This window comes from Girardinichthys multiradiatus, chromosome 7, assembly GCF_021462225.1.
Source record: "Girardinichthys multiradiatus isolate DD_20200921_A chromosome 7, DD_fGirMul_XY1, whole genome shotgun sequence".
NCBI lineage: Eukaryota > Metazoa > Chordata > Actinopteri > Cyprinodontiformes > Goodeidae > Girardinichthys > Girardinichthys multiradiatus.
In genome coordinates this window covers 38,245,463-38,261,079 of record NC_061800.1, presented here as the reverse complement: position 1 = coordinate 38,261,079, position 15,617 = coordinate 38,245,463, and the positions used below count along the sequence as shown (strand labels likewise).

Below are 15,617 nucleotides of genomic sequence, written 5' to 3'. Positions count from 1 at the left end.
CCTTAAAATTCTGACTGACAAACTCCATATTGTGAACATTTATACCCCAATTATAAAACTTCTATTTATTATGTAGCAGACAAGAATTGGTGAAATTTATTTAAAATTTATTTTTATTTTGGATTAATTAAAAGAAATAGTATATATTAGGCTGATTAATAATAAGTTAAATTCTTAACTGACTATCAGATCTATAATCCTTCAAGTGTTCATTTTAGTGTTGATCCTAAATTTAAATTAATCCTAAGAAATATACATCCTTGTTTCATTCACATGTGATAAATATTGCTCAAATGAAAGATGAATAAATGGATTTGTGCAATTGTTCTCCTATCAATGGATCGAGGGAATTCATCCCCAATTTATTTTTCATCGGTTTTGGATTATGAAGCATAAAATATGGAGTACTCAGGCGATACATGAGTAGAGGGCCTATAAATATGTACAGCCTAAAAACATGAAATTATCCAGAATCCACTGAGCATTAAAGCATAAACCATCTATTTGAAAAATGTGAAGGTATGTTTTCTTAAATTAATTATTGATATATAACTGATATTGTTAAGAGTTACTTTTATCTCTGTGATACACTGCTGTTTCTACAGACTCAGATGTGATAATTTCAGCATTCTTATATTATATATCAGTGATACAATAAAAGCAAATTTATTTTAAAACCAAGAAATCTAATAAACAGCTCATTTTTGACAAAGGTTTAAAGCATAACATCTATCGTAACACAGACCCTATTTCACAGAGGTCCCCCAAAAAAACACAAACAGAAAGAAATACAATAAAAATAATATTTATTGTACATTTCTCACAGATTTGATAACGTTTCACCATAGTAAATCACCCTATTGAGCTAACAGGAAAGATGACCAAAAGTATACTTTACTAACAAATGTCAGTTCTTGTCACATCATAACAAATCCCTTAGGCTATTTCTTTGTTATGGTGTAATGCAAAACATAAAGCCAGAAACAAAGAAATATAAATCAACCTTAGCCATGAAGGGGCTCTAAGGTAGCAGGCAAATTCACTTTAAAATGAAAAAAACATTTACAAAATAATAAAAATCACATCCTAAAATGTTTGTTTTGACTTTTTTGGCCTCAACCTCATGCAAAATAAAAGGCAGTAAAGAACTGAATAACTTAACACTGCTAGACAATAAAATGTAAACTGTTATTCAGGTGACATACCACTGAACAGTCCTCTAGATGAGTCTGCCGGTTCCTACAGGCGTATTTAATGAAAAAGTTGCCTGAGAACAAAGACTTAAATGAATACACAAATAACTCTATCTTTTAGGGTGTCATTAGGACATTAAACTCGCCATATAACATTGCTCTCAATCCACTGTTGCCATATCACTGGAAACTCTAATTCTGTGATCTGCTAATTAAAAACAAGAAGCCTGGTGTTTAACTTGTGTGTCATTGTTATCAGTCATCTCTGCATCAGTTTGTTGTGGAGTACCTTAGCTAGTAGCGTAATCAACCCAATTTCTGTCATGAAAATTAACAAAAAGTGATAAAAGCACAAATGCATCCTCTTTTGGATGAGTGACCAACATATTCTTTATCTGACTGCATGTAGCCGCAAATAGCATCTGTACCGTGATAGTTCAGTAACAATACATTTGCCATTTCACCTCTATTAATATAAATACGTTTGGTATCTACATTTTTAAGCATTCCTTCAGTCAATGAAGTTTTATCTTTCAAAGAGAAAGACCGATGCAAATAACACTCTTTAACTTGTCTGAAATCTTTTGCTGCAAAACATGCATGTCTAGAAATTCTTTAACACCAGTTTGAATGCAATTATCTTCATATTTAATGCAGTGTTTGCAGTGTTGGTTTTACAGGCTCCCATACAACACTGGGAACACTCCCTTCAGGTTATAGAATTTACATCACAATACCTTCACAGGTGTTCAGTTCACATTCATGGACTGAAGTATTTTAAGGTTTAAAGTATTATTTCTGTTTTTTTAGAAAGGGAAATGAGGGAAGTACTTTCAATAACAGTGTTTACTTGTAAATAACAGCAATCTGAGTTATGTGAAATTAGATGATCATGGTGGGAATATGTCAATAATATGCAAGCCAAGACTCAACAGGAGGCCTAAAGTGTTTTGGCACCTGGTACAAGTGAAACCACAAGAACATTTCTGCAGAACTGAGCATGCTCCACATTTATTGCCACCCCTGTTAAAACTCGATATGAAACCTGAAGACAAATTCATCTTATATTACTGCAGTTCCTTAACTCAATGCTTTAGAGTTATATTTATTACATTCCTTACCATCCTCTCCATCTCCTCTCTTACCAAGAAAAACTACCAGCCTTGTTTGTCACAGTTCCAGTTGCTGTAAACTTTTTAATTATTGTTCCGTGTGGGAGGGTGAGTCGCCAGCATCCTGGGGGACCTCCGGGGTTTGGGTGTGCGGTTGGCAGGGTGCCCGGTTCTTGGCCTGCTGTGGTGGTCTTCCTCCAATGCTTCCTTCTGTGGCTCGGGCCCCTGGCCGGGCGCCGGTTGGCAGTCGGGTGGGTGGGACGGGGGAGCATGTCTTGTGCCTGTTTCTATGTGTGATTGTGTGTGCTTGTTTTTGTGTCAGGTTGGGTCTTGGACTGCTCCCTCTCCTGGATCAGTATTTCCTCCCCGCCACACTACCTGCTGGCGGTTGGTGTCTCTGCCCACTGGTGTACTTGTGGTTCTCGGTGTCTGGGGCTGGGAGCTAACTCACTCCCGGTGGCTGCTTGCCGGGACCTGGACCATTAGGCTCCGTCGAGCCTCTGCTTGGGGAGTGAAATGTCCCGGGGTCTTGGGTCTCTGGGTCCATGGCTGGATCTGCTCGGGTGTAGATGGCTTCTGGCGGGGCCTGCGGGCTCGTCGCTGCATATATATATATTTCACATTGATCTTTGTGGAAGGTGCTATGTATGATGGATTTTTACATTATGTCACTTAAGCAACATTTCTATAAACTAAATACAGGTACTATAGCCTTAATTCACACAGAGTTCTGTTAAATATTATAAATATTCTTTACATTGCCCAGTTTTAGTAGCTAGTTTAGCCCATTTGTCACAGTTTCTTTGTGCCTCTCTACACTGGGAGAGTTCTGATTGGTGTCTACTGCAGATAAGACACTGACTACTTGAATGCACTTCACACATCCCCACACAAAAAAACTTCAAGCATGGTCACAGTTGAGAAAAAAAGAAAACATTCACTGATGAACACACAAAAAATACTCTTTAAAAGAAAACAGGTTTTTTTTTTTTTCTCCTTTGGCTCAAATCAAATCCTAACTATCACTATAACTATAAATGGTGAAGCGCAAACAAAAATCACCCTATTATAGGATTTGTTAAATTAAATTAAATGCACCATACCCTTTGATGTTTATATTCAAAAATATTCAAAACCAAACACATCAATCCCAAAATGTCCTAAACTCTCAGTGAAATAAACTGAGCAGGACTGTAAATGTTAAACAAGGCCTGCAAAGAAAAGCTGTGTGTTACATATTATCAACAAAAAGTCTTATGAGTGGTAACTAGACATCAAACAAATCAGTACCTTACCAGCTGAATTACTTAAGGTACCAAAAACAGAAACCTGATTGTACCTACTTGTAAAATAACCAAACATCAGTCATGCATATCTACATTATGTGTATTATTATGTGTATGACACTATGTGATAAATGTGCAATGTTCTGAACAAGAACAAGTTTATTATTAAACTACAGCCCGTGAAGAAAAAAATATGACTATTATATGTTAACACATGATTAAATAATAAAGATGTAACTCTCTTCATTTTGGTCACAGATTCAGCTCAAAATGTCTGAATGCCCATTCATGATTGGTCTTATTAGGACACTTTAAAGAGGATCACAGATTCCCACCAACCATCAGGTGCAGGTCTTTTCTCTGTTATTTAGTGCAGTCCTTGGCTTTACTACCTCCTGTTGTAGATGTCTTTGCGTTTTCTTAGCTCTTCTAAGACCCTTGCCCTGAACTGGGTCCAGTCTTCATCCTGGAATTGCTGGATCCCCAGAGCCTGATGAAGCTCTGCAGAGTGGCTGCGTAGGAAAGGATTGTACTGCCTCTCTTCCCCGATGGTGGAGGGGCACTGTCAAGGAAGTGCATGACAAAAACAATTATATCTCAGAAAGCTACAATCACTTGGCTCTCTCTTTGGCAGACAGGAAATAAATGCAGTGAGGGCTTTCTGCAGCAAAAGAAAATCAGCACAGATTTGGATTTCTGAATGTCTGACCCAGTTTGAATATTTCATTCTGTATTCATGAATTTGTGCAGCTCTAACCTTGGACCCCGAAGGGACTCACATGTCTGTGAAGAATATCTATTAAGGGTAACGAAAAAGATGTAGATGAACAACCACATTTTAATTTACCAGAATTCATTCAGTTTTACAGTACCTTGCAACAGTATTCATACCCCTTGAACTTTTCCAATTTTTATAACATTACGGCCAGAACCTTCAGTCTATTTTATCAGGTCTCCATGTGATAGACCACTGCAAAGCAGTAAATACTTGTGAAACGAGAGGAAAACAGTTCATGGCTTTCAAAACGTTTTCCAAATAAAGTGCGACTTGCATTTGTATACACCTTCCTTTACTTTGGTACCCCTAAATTAAAATCCAAGGCCACCATTTTCTTTAGAAGTCACATAATTAGTAAATACAATCCAACCCTGTGTACAGATAGGAGAACATTAAACAGAGAAGCAGCCGAAAGGCCTATGGTATCTCTGGATAAGCTATATATATCCACAGCTCAGGTGTAGAACTGTCGAAAGGGCAGCTATTTGTCTCCACAAATTAAGACTTCATAAAGAAGTGAGAAGAAAGCTATTGTTGAAAGTGAGCTACAAAATCACAATTGCAGTGTGATGGAAAGATGGATGAAGCTTAGTAATGGGTGAACCTTTTAGTCTGTAGATGTGCAAAGGAGGTAGATACATAGATCACAGACTTGCAACAGTAATTGCAGTGAAGGTCCTCTTACAAAATGACATGATTTCAGAGGACCTGAAAGTATACACACCAACATTTTCAGATTTTTATTTTTAAAACAATTGTTTTTAAAATCATGTATTTTTTCCTCCAGTTTCACAATATTTGGCTTTGTGTTGGCCTGTCATATAAAATCCCAATTAAAAACATCTAAGCAGGTAGGTGTAAAGTGAATAAAGGTGGAAAGGTTCAATGAATTGTAAGGCATTGTGACATTTTACACAGCAGACAAGCAACTACATGAATATCAGCCATAAACAAAAAACAACATGAAGAGAACCTGCATCTCATTAGGCTGCTTCAGTGTCAGGGTCCTGGCCATGTTCATACTGGTTCACCACCACACTGCCAAGGCTTAGTGGAACACATGGAGTCTATGCTAATCTTGTTAGTAAAACCTGGCCTTTCCTTTCCACAACAAGCCAAAACGTTTGTCTGAAGTCAAATGTGGCTTCCTTTTCCAAGAAAATTTCCAAATCATAAGCCAATAACACCTGAAGCGGAGTACGCTATTATAATGCTGCATTGTTTTGGGAATCAAAAAACTCTAATACCAGGAACCAGCTATAAAATACAAGGAATTTTATTTCCTCAACAGGAAAATAATTGGCCAATTAGCTTTCTCATAATATCACCATTACTTAAATGTATTTATGCTTCTCTTCAACAACTACATGTGTGGATAAAATGGTGTAGAAAATCATTGCATGTCTAAAGTCTCTTGGAAAAGTATTCATACCCATTGAACTTTTGTCACATTACAACCAAAACTGACAGCCAACACAGAGTAGTGCAAGGGCTCTTGGTTTTAAACTTTTTTTACCCTTTTGAAAATTGTGGCATTTGTCATCAGCCTCCCTTTACTCTGATGTCCCTAAGACCCCTTGAAATCAGATTTAGTGGTGGCAGAATCTTTGTGGAGCTTTTGTTTCTGGTTATAAGACGACTGTAGTTTAATGGTAGGAGTAGTCGCCATGCAATACAAAAGTTGTAGGTTCAATTCCAGCTTCTTCCTGCTACATGTCGATTTGCCGCTGGGCAAGGCACTTTGTGGTCTGTATAACTGGAAAAGGACACCAGTCACTGAATTGCTGTTGATCTGTTTTCTGTGAATTGCATCCTTTCTCCAATTTTGTGACTTTTTTTACTCTTTGTATTTCTAGATATGGTATGTATACTGCTGTTCTCCGAGTGTTTCTGATTGGGACTGGACTGGTAGTGTTACACGCAGATGGTTCCTTTTTGGGATTGATTACCTGATCTGCTCCTGATTGGCTGACTGGCTGAGTTGTTTTTGTATGTATATATACAGTATAGACCAAAGGTTTGGACATACCTTCTCATTCAAAGAGTTTTCTTTATTTTCATGACTATGAATATTGTAGCTTCACACTGAAGGCATCAAAACTATGAATTAACACGTGTGGAATTATATACTGAACAAAAAAGTTTGAAACAACGGAAAATATGTCTTATATTCTAGGTTCTTCAAAGCAGCCACCTTTAGCTTTGATTACTGCTCCGCACACTCTTGGCATTCTGTTGATGATCTTCAAGAGGTAGTCACCTGAAATGGTTTTCCAACAGTCTTGAAGGAGTTCCCAGAGATGCTTAGCACTTGTTGGCCCTTTTGCCTTCACTCTGCGGTCCAGCTCACCCCAAACCATCTCGATTGGGTTCAGGTCCGGTGATTGTGGAGGCCAGGTCATCTGGCGCAGCACCCCATCACTCTCCTTCTTGGTCAAATAGCCGTTACACATCCTGAAGGTGTGTTTGGGGTCATTGTCCTGTTGAAAAATAAATGATGGTCCAACTAAACGCAAACCGGATGGAATAGCATGCTGCTGCAAGATGCTGTGGTAGCCATGCTGGTTCAGTATGCCTTCAATTTTGAATAAATCCCCAACAGTGTCACCAGCAAAGCACCCCCACACCATCACACCTCCTCCTCCATGCTTCACGGTGGGAACCAGGCATGTAGAGTCCATCCATTCACCTCTTCTGCGCCGCACAAAGACACGGTGGTTGGAACCAAAGATCTCAAACTTCAGATCAAAGCACAGATTTCCACTGGTCTAATGTCCATTCCTTGTGTTCTTTAGCCCAAACAAGTCTCTTCTGCCTGTTGCCTGTCCTCAGCAGTGGTTTCCTAGCAGCTATTTTACCATGAAGGCCTGATTCACACAGTCTCCTCTTAACAGTTGTTCTATAGATGTATCTGCTGCTAGAACTCTGTGTAGCATTGACCTGTTCTCTAATCTGAGCTGCTGTTAACCTGCGATTTCTGAGGCTGGTGACTTGGATGAACTTATCGTCCGCAGCAGAGGTGACTCTTGGTCTTCCTTTCCTGGGGTGGTCCTCATGTGAGCCAGTTTCTTTGTAGTGCTTGATGGTTTTTGCGACTGCACTTAGTGACACTTTCAAAGTTTTCCCAATTGTTCGGACTGACTGACCTTCATTTCTTAAAGTAATGATGGCCACTCATTTTTCTTAACTTAGCTGTTTTTTTCTTGCCATAATACAAATTCTAACAGTCTATTCAGTAGGACTATCAGCTGTGTACTGTATCCACCTCCTGCACAACACAACTGATGGTCCCAACCCCATTTATAAGGCTTGAAATCCCACTTATTAAACTTGACAGGGCACACCTGTGAAGTGAAAACCATTTCAGGTGACTACCTCTTGAAGCTCATCAACAGAATGCCAAGAGTGTGCGTAGCAGTAATCAAAGCAAAAGGTGGCTACTTTGAAGAACCTAGAATATAAGACATATTTTCAGTTGTTTCACACTTTTTTGTTCAGTATATAATTCCACATGTGTTAATTCATAGTTTTGATGCCTTCAGTGTGAAGCTACAATATTCATAATCATGAAAATAAAGTAAACTCTTTGAATGAGAAGGTGTGTCCAAACTTTTGGTCTGTACTGTATATTTGTTTGTCTACTTTTAAATGTACATGATGTTTGATGACACCCTATTCTTAATCAATTTGTTGATGAACCCATTGTAGCCAGCTATAGCAATTTTAACTATTCTATAAACATCCTCCACAAGGTTTAGGAGTGTGTTCATAGTTAGATGAAAATTGCATCTTCTGCTCTAATTCATCCCATGGATGAAGGTTGAGGTCAGGACTGTGCAGGCCAGTCCAGTTTTTCCTCACCAAACTTTATAGACCTGCAGCCATGGAAGTGATTGGACCACCAGAATTCATTGGTTTGGTGGCGTGACCGAAAACCTTTGGCAATATAGTGTCTATGTTAGTTTTTCATAATTAAACCTAAAAACATCCACCATTACCCACATTAAAAAAAAGAGAAATAATACGGAGTGCATGTGTATCAGATGCAAAAATGTTCAAGAAGTAAAAACACTTCCGCAAAATGTTGTATTTTGGGAATGGAAGTTGACAAAACTCAGGGAGGTAAAAACTGGTGCAACAGCCTCTGCAGTCATGTTGTATTGATAAGAGGTAAAAAGCAATCTAAATTCCAGGTAAGCCCTGACTGAGAGCCTTTGCCTGGCTGCACAGTGCATCACAGATGAAGCTCCACAGTAAGCTTGGAGGGGGGGGGTTTGAATGTGCAGTTCAGGCTTCAGCATGTAAACTTAATGTAGCCGATAAGCCTTGTTTCCTGGGTGCAGAACATCAGTAGTCCTTTCTGGGAAGGCGTGCTTCAGACGCATAACAATGGCAAAATATCATTCTTACTGAACAAAGCTTCTGGCCTCGTTGCTGCAGCACCCACTGATATTTATCCTCCCTGGCAGCATTGCGTGGCTCGACCTCAGCAGCAAACAGCAAGTTGTCCTCTGCATACTCATGACCTGCAGGGTTGTCAGAGGACACAAAAAAATGTACCTCATATGTAAACTAGACTTAAACACTTTTAGCCCACAGAGGATTGCCACTGTAGAGATGAAGTGCAGTAAAGGAAGGAAACGTGAAGTGAACAATAGGCAAACATGCATTTACAGTGCAGTGAAAAAAATTTTTTCATCTTATGGATTTCTTGTGTTTTGCTTTTTAATTGTCACACTTCAATGTTTAATACAAAGTTTTGTTGAATAAACCAACCTGGTCCTATGTGAAAAAGTAATTGCCCCCTAAACCTAATAACTGACTGTGCCTGTGGCAGCAACAATTGCCATCAAGCGCCATCAAGTGCTTGCAATAACCGGACAAGACGAGAAACATTTTGACTTTTATTATAGCGTAATTCAACTAGTTTAAAACAGGGCAAACTGTGGATTTTTGTTGCTTTCACAAGCAATGAATGATAATATGAAGGAAAATGATGGAGTAACTAAACGGTATAACTTTAATCTGATTTAGTTAGTAAAGGGTTCCTACAAAATATTTCATATAAACATTCAATACTTTACCAGACTTTTCAAACCTTTACATTAATTTTACAGCATGGAAGGAAGGAAAGATGGAAAGAAGGAACAAAAGACAAGGAAAAATGGTAGGTTGGACACAAGGAAGATGAAAAAAGAGAAGGAAGGACGCTAAGGATGAAAAACAAGGGAGAACAGAGAAAAGGAAGGAAAGAAGGAAGGAAGTTCAGAAGGAAGGACACATTGAGAATTGGATAGGGAATAAAGTCTGGAGAAACAATTTTTTTCCATACATATCCACCTAGAAAATATTGAAACCAAATTCCATGCTTTTCCAAACTTTTTAAAGACTGTAGGAACTCTGTTATTATACTTTACAATCTTATATGTGGAAAAAAAACACACTTTTATGTGTAAAACCTGAACAGATTTACATACCTGGCCACAGTAAAGTATCATCACTCAAGGAACCAACTGTGTCCAGCGATGAGAGCATTGTTGTGGCACTGCCCTCAAACATCCTCCCTGGAAACATTAAGTTCAGATCATCATGTTAAAGAAAATACATACAGGATAGTCATCAAAATAGGTAAGTGATTCTATTTACAAAAAGACAGTAGAATATTTGTTGAAACAAAAACAAAACCTGGAATTAGTTTTCACTTTTATTTTAATTACACAGCTGCCGTATTTCATGTGGATTTACATTGTTGTGAAATCTGTGTTTTTTTTACGACTGCACAATCTTCCCTGTTTTTCTTTGACCCATGTCCCAACTTTTTCAGTACAAGATGAGAAAATAATGAGCATCACCCAAAGGCAAAAAAGATACAAGCAGGCTGCAGAAACGAGCTAGTCTAGCCTCTTTTATTAGCATGGAAACAAAGGAGGACATTAGGAAAAACGTGTTTTTTTTCCACAAACAAATGAGATCTCATAAGTTTATTACCACTTTATGCTCATGAATACTTTCTTCTGTCTAAATTTAACATTAATAAATAATATTATAATAAGAATGTGAATTATCTACTATATGTAATCCCATGTGCCCCAAAAGATGACAGCAGAGTATTTTATCAATAGTTTTTTGTTTAATTCCTGCAATTTCTGGTTTGAAGCTGTTTTGGATCATCATCCTGCAGAAAGACCCAATGATAAACACTCTTTATTTTTCATGTAGAGTACACTAGGCTTGAATATTAAGATCTCCTGGTAGTTCAAAGAGCTCATAATGCCATGCAGTATAATAAAGGTTCCCACGGTCCCTTTGGACAAAAACATGCCCACAGCATCATAGATCCTATGATATGGAAAAGTTTAGACAAGCAGCTATTTCTTGTTGCAAACTAAAGATGAACACATATGTCTTTTACACTTTGAGAGTGTCTAGCAGAAATGCGTCACTGTGCCATATCATGTTTATACCCCAAGTGAATAGCATGCCGTGGATTACAAATTACGTTTCCAGACACTCTGATGTACTTTATAAGTTAACAATAAAAAAAATAAATTATTGAGTTAGATTTATTTTTTTTCCACTTTTTTCCAGGGAAGGGAAGGGAAGGGAAGGGAAGGGAAGGGAAGGGAAGGGAAGGGAAGGGAAGGGAAGGGAAGGGAAGGGAAGGGAAGGGAAGGGAAGGGAAGGGAAGGGAAGGGAAGGGAAGGTAAGGGAAGGGAAGGGAAGGGAAGGGAAGGGAAGGGAAGGGAAGGGAAGGGAAGGGAAGGGAAGGGAAGGGAAGGGAAGGGAAGGGAAGGGAAGGGAAGGGAAGGGAAGGGAAGGGAAGGGAAGGGAAGGGAAGGGAAGGGAAGGGAAGGGAAGGGAAGGGAAGGGAAGGGAAGGGAAGGGAAGGGAAGGGAAGGGAAGGGAAGGGAAGGGAAGGGAAGGGAAGGGAAGGGAAGGGAAGGGAAGGGAAGGGAATGACATAAGGAAGATAAGACCACAAGGAAGGAAAGAAAGAAGGAAGGAAGGATGTGAGGGAGGGAAGAAAGAATCTACACAAAGAAGGAAAGATTAAAGGAAAACAGAATGTATGCATCGGATAGGAAATAAAGTTTGGAAATACAAATGTTATTTCATACACATATTATGTTTTTTAATATTTAAATGAAATGTTACCAGACTACACAGAAGCCCTGCTTTAAAGACTTATCAGGTTTTTTAAAACAATTACTGTTTAACTTCAGATTGTTACCCTACAAAAGAAAAGTAGTGAAACCAACGTTCTTCAGTGTGACCTTCTGTTACTGCATTAAAAGACATATCTATTTTAAGACTTTGAACATCTTTAGAGAAAAATTAATAAAACATCAATTAGAAAGATGTGAACTGACCACATCCTGAGAGGAACACCAGATCACCAGAGAAGAGGCTGGAGGGGGCACCAACTGCTTGGCCATCCAGGAGGTAGATCATGTGGCCCACTGTGTGTCCAGGAGTGAACAGGGCCTTAAAGTGCATCTGACCAACTCTCACTGAGTCTCTGTGTGAGAGGGCGCTGGAACGAGAAGAAAAGAATAAAAATAAATCTAACTGATCTCAGAAAAACTAATATTGATCATTAACATCTTGAAATATAATAAATACTAATAAAAACTGCAACTAGGTAAAAGAAAAAAAATTCCTTCAGCATGACCCACTATTTAAAATCGACCCCGCGTGAGACAAACAAGAACCATAAATGGTTAACTGTGAAGTCAGCTGCCGCGAGTGCTGACGGAGGGAACAAGACAAGACTCATTACAGTAAAAAGCAAACAGTGATAGTGTGTGTGTGCAGGCTGGAACTTACTGTGTGAGGCCTGGAATGTTATCAGCTGCGCTTCCGTACACGTGACATGAGCCGTGAAGCCTTTTGAGACCTTTGTTGCCGCCGCTGTGGTCCCTGAAAACAGGAGACAAACCAGTGGACTTTGGACAACATCCAGAAAAAAACACACATTTCAAAACAATTATCAAAAAATTTAGCTAAAAGCACGCTTCAGAACTATGAGGTTTTAATAAAATGTCTTAAAAAAAAAACCATGCACACTCAAATTCACATAACCTTATACTCACCAGTGCTTATGTGTACACAGTATAGCTTCTAACATTACTCCCTCTTCCTCAAGCACTGTCTGAAGAGGTATAATACAAATGTTAGAACTTTAGGCTTAGTATAAAAACACAGCAGAAATGATGCATTTAACAGCTTGCAGAGCAGCAAAATGTTTCTTATTGTTCACACAGTGGTTTCAGAATGCACTGGCAGGACGCGCTTCTTCATTAAAGTACAGCTGTACTGGTGCAAACACACAAAAGCTGTAAAATGTGAATGGAAAGTTAACTTGCAGACAATTATCTGCTCCCATGAGTGCATTTGCTTTTCATATCAGCCAAGAGTGCCCATAAATGTAAGTTGAGAGTAGTAACTGACAACAAGCACGATTTCCTCAAATATTTCATTATGGCAGCCTATTTGGAGATTTCACAAGGAAGCTGACAGTGTAAGCTTCCTATGTATGTTGGGAAGTGTCAAAACACTTCCGCATTACAGAAAAATGAGAGCTAATGTGTTCACCTGAACTTTTTGAGGGTCTGCAGGGTCTACAGCAACTGCAACACTGGAGGCCGTGTCAATTACAAGGTAGCTGTAGTTGTCGGACAGCACTGAGATGGGAATTATTTTTACACCTGTGGATGGATAGATAAAGAAGACAGATAAAGTACATGTACACAAGTTTTTATACATTGCAAATAAGTTAACTTCCCTGCAGAATCTTCCAGGTGTATTTACATCTTTTCAACATGTTTCCTTCTTGCAACTGGGAGCTTTCTTTTGTTTGTTTTCTTGCAGTATTCAGCAGTATTTAGGTTCATCATCTTTACATCAACTCTGGCCAGGCTCCCCATCCCTGCTAAACAAAAACATTCCCGCAGCATGATGCTGCCATCACCTTGCCTCCGAGTAGTTGGATGGTGTGATGCACACTGTTAATTTTCCACCTCACACAACCATTTCAATGGCAGTTGTTCTGCTGGAAGGTGAACCTCCGACCTTTTACCAGCTCTCAAAGGTTTTCTTCCAAAATTGCCCTACATTTAGCTCCATCCATATTCCCACCAACTCCGACCAGCTTTCCTGCAAGTGCTAAAGACAAGTATTCCCACAGCATGCTGCTGCCACCATGCATGTCAGTCAGTCATTTTCTACCGCTTATTCCATAGTGGGTCGCGGGGAGCTGGTGCCTATCTCCAGCAGTCTATGGGCGAGAGGCAGGGTACACCCTGGACAGGTCGCCAGTCCATCACAGGGCAATTTAGAGTGACCAATTAACCTAACAGGCATGTCTTTGGACTGTGGGAGGAAGCCAGAGTACCCGGTGAGAACCCACGCATGCACGAGGGGAACATGCAAACTCCATGCAGAAAGACCCCCGGTTGGGAATCGAACCCAGGACCTTCTTGCTGCAAGGCAACAGTGCTACCAACTGCGCCACCGTGCAGCCCCCACCATGCATGTTCATAGTAAAATGCAGTGTCACTTTCCTGCCACGCAGGCCATGAAGAATCACTGAATGTGTATGTGCTATGTACCATTGAACTCCATGGGATGAGTGGTGGAATGCCCAGCAGGATAATTTGCCCTCGCTTTCCTCATTTGCCTCTTGTAGTAGATATAACCCAGTCTGGTTCTTGTGTACAGTGTGTACCTGGAAGGAAAACAATAACCCCTGACTTTGTTGTTTTCATATGCAGAGATAAACAAGATATCCGTATATTTTTGCGAATTTTAGACGAGACAAAACAATTTAATTTAAGAAGGAGTTAAGGGATTAGCATGTAAACAAGGTTGCAACCATCCGCATCTCGGATTATCCCGAATCGGAACAAAGATGGGCATGCAATCAGCAACCTAAACAATAAATGTTGCTAAGCTACACAGACAGAAAACTGATGACTCAAGTTGAACTTACGCGATTCGGAACAATGGCTTCTCTGTTCGAGCCATTATCCAGCTAAATAGTTTCCTGCAAAACGCTGATGTGGTCCGCCTGTACCGAACAAACAAACAGAAAAAACAGAAGAAGGATGCAGCGACCGCCAACGTTACCATCCAGTCAGGAAGCGCCATAGCCTGCTGTGCGCTGAATCCAGCGTAATGACGTCACGATGACAACGTGTCTTTGCGGAATTCAGTTCAGTTGTCTGACCAAATTAGGCGAAGAAGAAAAACAAATTATGTTACTGGTCATAATTAGAAATACTACAATTGTCGGGTTCTTGTTTTTACAGATCAAGAAATGAAAAAAAAAAAATCTATTTACTATTTAAGAATAATTATGAAATACATTCCCTTTGTTTCATAAGAGAGAAAAGGAATAGGTTTCCTTTTCTCTCTTCTTTGATCGTTTGTATGATTTTTATTTTCCTCCGCGACAGTCTAGTCTACTTTGAAAGTCAAAATTATGAATTGAAACTCATAACTGTGAATCGCATAATTATAACTTGAAAACTCATTAATATGTCACTGAGGTTCATAGTTAAGACTGTTTCTCATGATTTCGAAAAAGAAAAACATAATTATTATGTGAAAACTCATTAATATTTGAAGCTCAATATGACTTAATCACATAATTACGACTCTAAAACTCACGAAGACTCTGTGGTTCACAATTATGACGTAAAAATGTATAATGATCATTATTTACAAAGAAATACACAATAACATAACATTCGCGCCTATTACGAGTGTATGTGTAAAGAACTGTATAGCATACTGGAAAATAATAGTAAGAAGAAATAAAAGGTTTAGTAAAAGTTCAGGTTCACAAATAGATCCTTTTGCAAACAGCAACCTTTTGATAATTATTAATTTTTAATACATTTTAATTGCATTTGGAACCAGTGTGTGCAGCTACCAGTTGGCATACTTTCTCAGAAACAGCAGTGTGAGTTTCAGTAAACATATCCAGTGTCACAGAGGACGTGTTCCTGTGATGAGACTCCTACCTCTGAACAGAGAAGACGGAGAGGCACTGTACTCCCATCATAGGCTCAGGCCAAAACAGGTTGGTTACTATTTTTTACATATTTAATTGGCTATATTCAATTATCTCCTTCAGGCTAAACTATGACATGATGGGAGGTTTAATGTGAGCCATGTTCTCATATTACCTGCTCCCTTTGTAATATATATACTGGAATACTAGACTTTTAAAATGAAATCATAA

General features: G+C 39.0%; 1 protein-coding gene across 1 annotated transcript; it reads right to left on the bottom strand.

Annotated features, from left to right (window-relative positions):
• Positions 1-789: 789 nt before the first annotated feature.
• On the bottom strand, positions 790-14,547 carry pnkd (PNKD metallo-beta-lactamase domain containing). Its single transcript, XM_047371624.1, has 9 exons — positions 14,361-14,547; positions 13,981-14,096; positions 12,965-13,077; positions 12,463-12,521; positions 12,197-12,289; positions 11,740-11,903; positions 9,847-9,933; positions 8,780-8,895; positions 790-4,153 (listed from the first exon to the last, which is right to left on the bottom strand). Exons 1-9 carry the CDS (start codon positions 14,516-14,518, stop codon positions 3,980-3,982), a joined length of 1,080 nt encoding a protein of 359 aa, XP_047227580.1. The 5' UTR covers positions 14,519-14,547; the 3' UTR covers positions 790-3,979.
• Between the last annotated feature and the right edge of the window lie 1,070 nt (positions 14,548-15,617).